General features: G+C 57.7%; 1 protein-coding gene across 1 annotated transcript in view; it reads left to right on the top strand.

The window, feature by feature from the left end:
* The window catches only part of WBSCR17 (Williams-Beuren syndrome chromosome region 17), a 212522-nt gene extending 205195 nt beyond the window's left edge, over positions 1–7327 (top strand). Inside the window, exons 10-11 of the mRNA XM_017735290.1 lie at positions 3867–4034; positions 4655–7327. Coding sequence (XP_017590779.1) covers positions 3867–4034; positions 4655–4783 — 297 coding nt within the window. The 3' untranslated portion in view covers positions 4784–7327. The remainder of the gene's footprint in view (positions 1–3866; positions 4035–4654) is intronic.
* The last annotated feature ends 1071 nt before the right edge of the window (positions 7328–8398 follow it).

The raw sequence follows: 8398 nt of genomic DNA, 5'->3' as shown, positions 1-8398 counted from the left end.
CAGGAATTTCCCCATGGAAAGGGTGCTCAGGCCTTGGCAGGGGCTGCCCAGGGAGGTTTGGAGTGCCCATCCCTGGAGGTGGCACTGAGTACCCTGGGCTGGGGACAAGGTGGGCATCGGGCACAGCTTGGACTCCGTGGCCTTGGAGGGATTTTCCGATCCCAGTGATGCTGGGATTCCCCCCAGGGACACCTGAAGGTGGGAATGTGGCCAGGTGCAGTTTCCTGGAGGGGATTTACTGGAAGGATGTTCCCAGGGGCTGAGGGTGTGAGTCAGTGCCTCTGCCTGGGGATGTGGCTTTAACCCCATGGAGGGGTTAAAGACCTCATCAGTTTTAGCCACTTTGAAATGCTTGGCTTGGGAATAGTTTTAAACTGTTTCATCTGGTCCTTCCTACTTGGTCTTTCCCTTGTTTCTTGTCCTGTCCCAGGCTGGGCTGGGACCCCTGGCTCGCTCTGGAGAGGAGCAAAACAACAAAAGAGGAATTAAGGCTTGGAGCACCTCTCCTATGGGGAGAGGCTGGGAGAGCTGGGGGTGTTCAGGATGGAGATGAGAAGGTTTTGGAGAGAGCTCCGAGCCCCTTGCAGGGCCTAAAGGGGCTCCAGGAGAGCTGGAGAGGGCCTGGGGACAAGGAATGGAGGGACAGGACCCAGGGAATGGCTTCCCAGTGCCAGAGGGCAGGGCTGGATGGGATATTGGGAAGGGATTGTCTCCTGTGCCCAGAGAAGCACAGAAAAGCTGGGGCTGCCCCTGGATCCCTGGCAGTGTCCAAGGCCAGGCTGGACAGGGCTTGGAGCACCCTGGGATAGGGGAAGAGGGTGGGAAGAGATGATCCTTAAAGCCCCTTTTCCTCCCAAAGCACTCAGTGATTCTGTGATTCTCTGAAGACATCCCAAAAGCAGAAACTTGGGTGGGACTTGCACTCACAGGTCAGATGGGAATTTTGGGAATAACCCCGCTCAGGGCTGGCTTGGAGGCTGCAGTGGGGGTTGCTGAGGCCCTGCTGTGTTTGGGGGGTGGCTCAGGCCCTGTGCTGGCCCAGCCCGTGCTGGGGCTCCCTTTCCCTGCTGTTCCCAGAGCAGATATCCCACCTGCCAGCTGCACTCCCTGCCTCGTGCATCCCATCCCTGTTTGTTCCCCAGCTCATCCCCGCCCTGCTCCCTTCCCGGGCAAGGATTGGATTCCTGCTCGACTTATTTTCCCCAGCACGTTGGGCAACAACGTGTCAGAGCAGAGATGCCAGTGCCCTGTGGGCATGGGGCCAGCTGGCTGGGGACAGGCTGCCAAAAGCCATCCAGAAGGGAAGAGCCTGGCACGCTCCTTCCCAACAGGCCGGGAACATCTTGGAGACAGGAGATGGCAGGGGACTGGCACTGCCCACTGGGGACATCTGGGTCACTTCTGCCTCTGTCCTGGACAGGGTTTGTCTTTGTTTCGTCTGGGCCTTTTTGCACCTTTTCCTTCCTGCAAGGCTGGAAGCATCATCAGAGAATCCTGGAATGGTCTGGATTGGAGGGACCTTAAAGCCCATCCAGTGCCACCCCTGCCATGGGCAGGGACACCTCCCACTGTCCCAGGCTGCTCCCAGCCCCAATGTCCAGCCTGGCCTTGGCCACTGCCAGGGATCCAGGGGCAGCCCCAGCTGCTCTGGGCACCCTGTGCCAGGGCCTGCCCACCCTCCCAGGGAACAATTCCTTCCCCATATCCCATCTAAACCCACTTTCCATCAGTTTGACCCCATTCCCCTTGTCCTGTCCCTCCAGTTCCTGATGCAGGGTCCCTCTCTGCCTTCCCTAGGAGGGGCTGTGAGGTTTCCACACAACCTCCTCTTTCCCAGGCTGAGCAATCCCAGCTTTCCCAGCCCATCTCCACAGGGGAGGTGCTCCAGTCCCTGAACTTCAAGGCCTCCTCTGGCCTTGCTCCAACATTTCCATGTCCTTCCTGTGCTGGGGGCACCAGAATGCTCTGAATTCGGTGCTCAGATGCCAGTTCAGATGAGCTGCATGGTTCAAATCCCTCTGCCAGGCTGAGAGCACCGTGTGGCTCCAGGCTTGGCTTATTGAAGCATCCAGAGGAGGCCACAAGGATGAGGAAGGACCTTGAAGAAAAGCCACGTGAGGAGTGGCTGAGGGCACTTGGAATGTTCAGCTGGAGCAGAGGAGACTGAAGGGAGACTCATCCCAGTTCCAACTTCCTGGTGAGGGGAACAGAAAGGAGCAGAGACAGGGAGCGCTGGAGCTGTGTCAGGGGGGATTTGGGATGGAGATCAGGGAAAGGATCTGTCCCCAGAGGGTGTTTGGACACTGCCCAGGCTCCCCAGGGAATGGTCCCGGCCCCAAGGCTGCCAGAGCTGCAGGAGCGCTGGGACAGCGCTGCCAGGGATGCCCAGGGTGGGGTTGTTGGGGTGTCTGGGCAGGGCCAGGGGCTGCGCTGGGTGATCCCTGGGGGTCCCTTCCAGCTCAGGATATTCCAGGATTCTGTGATTGTCTTGCAAAGGGCTCTGGGGACAGAAGGGCACATCCTGCCCAGGGGGATGAGATGGGGCAGCTTTGCCCCCAGAGCAGCTGGGGCTGCCCCTGGATCCCTGGCAGTGCCCAAGGCCAGGCTGGACATTGGGGCTGGGAGCAGCCTGGGACAGTGGGAGGTGTCCCTGCCCATGGCAGGGGTGGCACTGGGTGGGCTTTGAGGTCCTTTCCAATCCAACCCATCCCAGGATTCTGTGGTCAAGGTCTGGGCTGCTCCTGACCCCTGCTGTGGTGAACACCTGGCAAATGAGGATCAGGGAGATGCGAGGAGCTCAGGGCCTGCTCTGATCCACAACATTTTCACTCCGAGTGTAACTCCAGCAGCACCTGGGAGCAAAGCCAGGCCCAGCCCAAGGGAGCCGGGCACCGTGGCTGGATCTGGGGTTGTGAGGTGGAGTCTGACCCTGCTACATTGTTTTAACTTGCTTTCCAGTGTTTAATTATTCCAGCCCAGATAACCCAAACTCCCAGTGGGATTTACAGCCTCTTCCCTGGCATCTGGGTCACAGATATGCTCAGTTAATTAACGTGCTGAATCCTCCTTACTTGTCTGCTGGATAATGGCCTGATTCATAATTTAAATAAGCAGCTGTGGAGATCTTTGCCTTGAACTATAAAAGGCAGGACACTGGCATCCCTTCCTCCTCACTCCAGAATCTAAATGTGTTTAGGGAAATATTGTGGTGGCATTCCTTGAAATGGAGGAGTCCTTTGTGTGCCCGGTGTCCCCAAAACCACCATCCCTGCCCGGTGCTCCCATCCTGCACCCCTGGGCAGCCCAGGCAGCCCCTGGGAGCTCTGGGCACTTGGATCTGGTGGGAATGGCCAGGGGTAGCTGCAATCCTGAGCCGTGGGACAGATCCAGGCTCCCATCCCGGTTCTGGTCCCTCTGGCCGGTGCTGGTGCCCCATTGGAGCCCTGGGGGCTGTGCCAGGCACCCAGAGGCACCGGCCCAGCCAAGGCTGGCTCACCCAGCACACCAGGAGCCGGGCCAGCAGCACCAGCCAGGCCAGCTGGCTCCAGCTGGAATCCAGGGAAAACCATCCACTGCCCCATCCCGCAGCGTTCCAGGAGGCTGGAGGAGTCTGCTCCGGGAGGGTTTAAGGCTTGGAATTATTCCTACCCCTTCCTGCGTCTCAGTTCCTCACCTGCATCTGAAGAAAACCACCCCAAACAGGGAGAAGAGGCTGGGGAAAGCTGGGATTTATTCCCTCCAGCTCTGCTTTCCCCGTGCATCCCCACGGAATTTTCCAGGGGCTCTGCTCCACCGCCCTGTCCTCTGTCCCTCTGTACCGGTGCTGTGAGGGTGCTGACGGTGTCCCTGCTGTCCCCTGTCCCCAGCTGGCTCGATACACCAGGGAGGGGTTCCTGCACCTGGGGGCCCTGGGCACCACCACGCTGCTGCCCGACACGCGCTGCCTGGTGGACAACGGCAAGAGCCGCTTCCCGCAGCTGCTGGACTGCGACAAGGTCAAGAGCAGCCTCCACAAGCGCTGGAATTTCATCCAGGTGGGTCCTGGGGCTGCTGCTCTGCTTCCCAAACCTGGCTGGGACACAGCCAGTGGGACAGGATGGGATGGGATGGGACGGGATGGGACGGGATGGGATAGGATGGGACGCAGCCAGCAGGATGGGGTGGGACAAAAGGGAAATGGTGCCATGGAACAGCAAGTTCCAGCTCCTGGGGCAGAGGGAAAAGGTTAAGAGGGATCAGGGCAGCATTTCAGGACAATTTCTAGTCTCAGTTTTCCTGTCTGGTAGCAGCAAGGTGGATCTGGTTGTGTCTGGTCTGCCAATGACTTCCAGGTTCCTTCGTTGTGGATAAAGAGTGAAATTCATGAGAACACTTCTGCCCCAAAGCAGAGTGTAAATAATGCAGCTTTCACAGAAGTGCCCCACCCTCCCACCAGCTGTGGGCTTTAAAGGTTACAGGTGTCCCTTGGGTGCTGCCAGGGCCAACGGATGCTCACTCCATTTATTTGGGGAATCATTTTATTGTTTGAATTGTGTTCTCACCCAGCTGAGTGCCCCTTCCAGCAGTGCCCAGGGCTGCCCTTCTGCCCCTGGTTTGCTTCACAGGCCAATCTTGTCTTCATTTTTCCATCTTTTCCTCTTCCCTTTCCCTGCAGAACGGGGCCATCCTGAACAAGGGCACGGGCCGCTGCCTGGAGGTGGAGAACAGGGGCATGGCTGGCATTGACCTGATCCTTCGCAGCTGCACGGGGCAGAGGTGGACAATTAAAAACTTCATCAAGTAGAGGCTGAAAGAGTCAGGGGAGTCTGACCTGAGTCACGGCTGCCTGGGACTGATGCGACTGCATTCCTTTGGAAAGGATGGAATATCAACCAGAGCTTTACTCGTGTTCCTGGGAGAGGACCTGGGGGAGATGGGCATTCGTGGCTTTATTTTTATCCTATCTGAGTCTCCCCCAGCTGCTCCCAGCTGTGTGGAGTGGCTTGGAACTGCTGTTGCCTCTGGCCAGCACTCCCAGAGGTGCCACGTTCCCTGCTGGAACGGCTCTAAAGCTGTGAGCGTTTACTGACAGGGAATTCCTGCTTTCCCACCCAACTCGCAGCTCTCCCAAAGGGCTGGGGAGGTTTGCACCACGACCTTGGACAGACCTGCCTGGCAAGTGTGGAAACTGAGGAGCTTGGGAGAGGAAAAGGTTCCCAAGCCCCAAAGGAGCCGAGTTTGGAAGATTTGGTGTTTTGCTGGGTCCTCGCTCTCTTTTCCCTTCCCTGCCCCTGCATCCAGCAGCCCTTTCCCTGAGTTTTGGAGCAGCAAAACGCACCTCAGTAGCTCCCAGGGATCTTTCCAACCCTTGATCACAGCAGTTATCCAACAAAACGCAGTGGAATAAACCCCTGATCTCCCCTTGCCCCCCTCCCCATCCCCCAGACGCTGCTGTTGGCCAGGCCAGCACCGCCCTCCATGGAGACCCCGAAGGGCTTCCCCGGGAATGGCCTGGGATGTCTGCCTGCCCTGCTGGTGACAGCAGCAATGTTCTCCTGAGCCCTGAGCACCCCTGGCCTGCCTGCTCAGTCCTGGCCAAGTCCCCCCAAAGCTCATCACCCTTCCTGAGCCGTGGGAGGGGCAGGGAGGGAGGCCAAGGCACCAATAAATGGCAGCTTGGCCAAAACTCTGTGCCCTGAAGTCCCTTCAGGCTTGTTACTCTGGTGGAGGGATCTCTCCTGATCTTTTTTTGGCTCTCAGTAATCCTGGCTACCAAATCTTGGCTACCAAATCCACTTGGGAGACCTCTGCTCGGGGTCCTGAGGTGTGGCTGCCTGGAGAGGGGAAACACGGTCCTGCAAAGTTGCTGTACGTGGATGGACGCAGGCTCTGCTCAGCAGGGAGGAGAAACCAGCCCATCTCCTGTCCTTCTCCCAGAATAATCCTCTTCGTGGCTGCCCTCTGGCTAGGGTGCACTAAAATAGATTAATATATGAGATGTATGTGTAAATATGTTTCCCAAGCTGGGATGTGCACAGAGTCCTTTGCTGCAGAGCACTCATGCCTGTCTTCCATTTGCATTCCTAAACATCCCTGGATGTTTAACGAGCTGAATTTCCAATGCCATGCAGCAGGTTTATAAATGATGTTTTAGTAATTTATTGAACAGAAGCAGATCTCTCTCATTGTTCCTTCTACAGCAATGAGCATCACCTAGGACTGATTGTTCATTTAGGCTTTACAAGACTCCCTCAACCACTGGGGCCGTCTCTGATTTTTCCCTGCCTTCCTTAATGAAGTAAAACCTCTTAGTTGTCCTGACTTGCAGAGTAGAGAGTCAATGTAGAATTTTGCTCTCTTTTTCGCTGTTGCATCATCTCTTGTGTAATAAATTTGAGCACTTCCAAACCCAAAACGACCACAAGTCTGTGGGTGCATGAGCCAGCTCCCCCTGCCTTTGTTGCTGCCTTCCAAGAGAAGCAATTTCCTGGCGGATCCTGAGGGATCTGAGACCCCCCAGCTCTGGCCCAACTGCTCAAACGCCCTTAAACTGAGCAGATATCGGAGGGGAGAGCCTGAGTGGGTCAGGATAAGCAACCCACCAGCCCTGGGATGCCGGCTGTGCTGTGACTGAGCGCAGCTCGAGCCCTGCCAGCGCCCAGGGTGGCAGCGGATGGCCTTGGCCACACGGCACGGTGCAGCGCCGAGGTGCCCCAGCCCCAGCTCCCGCAGCGGGGCTGGACAGGACCTGTGGCCACTGCCTGGCTCCGGCCCTGGCCGTGCTGAGCTCTGTGCCAGTGCCTGCCTGTCCCTCTGGGATGGCCGCGTGTCCTGGCACAGGCGCTGGGCCGGCGATGTCCCCGTGCCAGGTGGCACAGGACAGGCGGGGGTGAGGATCCTGCTGCTGCTGAGCTCTGGCATCCTTTGGAGTGTCCAGGGTCAGAGCTGCCTTTCTTTCGTGCTCCAGAAGGAAAAGCAACCCCTGGCTCGGCACAAGGAAGGGGCGGTGGAGATGAACGCCGGGCTCGAGGAGCCTCGGGTGGGGCAGAGCCCCCGGGGAGGTGTTGGCCCCTTCTCCCTGCTCCACCTGCAGCTTCCAAGCCGCTGGAAAGAGCAAAAAGGAGCAGAGTCAGGAGCAAAATCAGGCTGAAAAGTGGGAATTTCCTCTGCTGTTCTGTCCTGACGCCGTTTGTGACTGCAAGGTGACGCCGGGCTGCACCCCGGCCCCGGAGAAACCTGTCTGAGATCTGGGCCTCATTGTTGCATCTCGCTTATCTCTGATCATCTGTTAATTGCTTTAAGAAGTGATCTCCAAGTGGTTCTTATTAAATATCTGATTTGAGCCGTGCCTCTTGAGTGATTTTCAAAAGACTCTCGCCGCTGAGATGCAGAGGCAGTCACTCCCGTCCCTTACTCATTTAATAGGAGAGCGCTGCGGTTTTAATGAAACTTCCGTCTTTGAAAGAAATGGAAATGAAGGAGAGATCAAGAGAGATGGTGGGCACAGATTAACTCGCGTTCCATCCATCCCTGCTGCTGCCAGGATAACAGTCACACCCCACGGGCTGGGAAGAGATGGAATGTGGGCAGTAAAGCATCATTTGCATCCCTGAGCCCAGGCCGGGTGTCCCTAAATGTCCCCAAATGTCACCTGGAGCTCGAGGCACTCCTTGGACCCCCTTCTTTCCATCCCTGTTCTCCTGAACACCGGCTTGGTGCTGTCCTGGGTGGGGGGAAGGGTCTCTGTGGGGGCACCGTGTGACCAAAGGGAGCAGCAGCAGCAGCTCCCCCCCACCCCGAGCCGGGGCACAGCAGCTGAGGGGAGTCTCACCGGGGCAGGGGCACATCCAGCCCTGGTTTGCAGCCACAGGGCTCTTGCAGGATGGCACAGGATGGAAACCTGAGCCTTGTGGGGAGCATTTCACACCCCCAGGGCTTTTCTGGGGCAACATCCAATGAAAATGGCTCAATCTAAGGGGCCTCAGAGCAGATGGAATCACAGAATCATGGAGTGGGTTGGATTGGAGGGACCTTAAAGCCCATCCTGTGGGCAGTGCCACCCCAGCCATGGGCCACCATGGCACACCTCCCACTGTCCCAGCCCCAGTGTCCAGCCTGGCCTTGGCCACTGCCAGGGATCCAGGGGCAGCCCCAGCTGCTCTGGGCACCCTGTGCCAGGGCCTGCCCACCCTCCCAGGGAACAATTCCTTCCCAAGATCCCATCCAGCCCTGCCCTCTGGCACTGGGAAATCATTGCCCCCTGTCCTGTCCCTCCAGCCCTTTCCAAAATCCCTCTCCATCTCCTTTTTGGCTCCTTTAGGTCCTGCAGGGTCACAATGAGGTCACCCCAAAGCTTCTCCTCTCCAGGTGAACAATCCCAGCTCTCCCAGCCTCTCCTCCCAGCAGAGCTGCTCCCTCC

This window comes from Corvus brachyrhynchos, unplaced genomic scaffold (genome assembly GCF_000691975.1).
Source record: "Corvus brachyrhynchos isolate BGI_N302 unplaced genomic scaffold, ASM69197v1 scaffold15, whole genome shotgun sequence".
Lineage (NCBI taxonomy): Eukaryota > Metazoa > Chordata > Aves > Passeriformes > Corvidae > Corvus > Corvus brachyrhynchos.
This window is presented reverse-complemented; position numbering and strand designations above follow the sequence as displayed.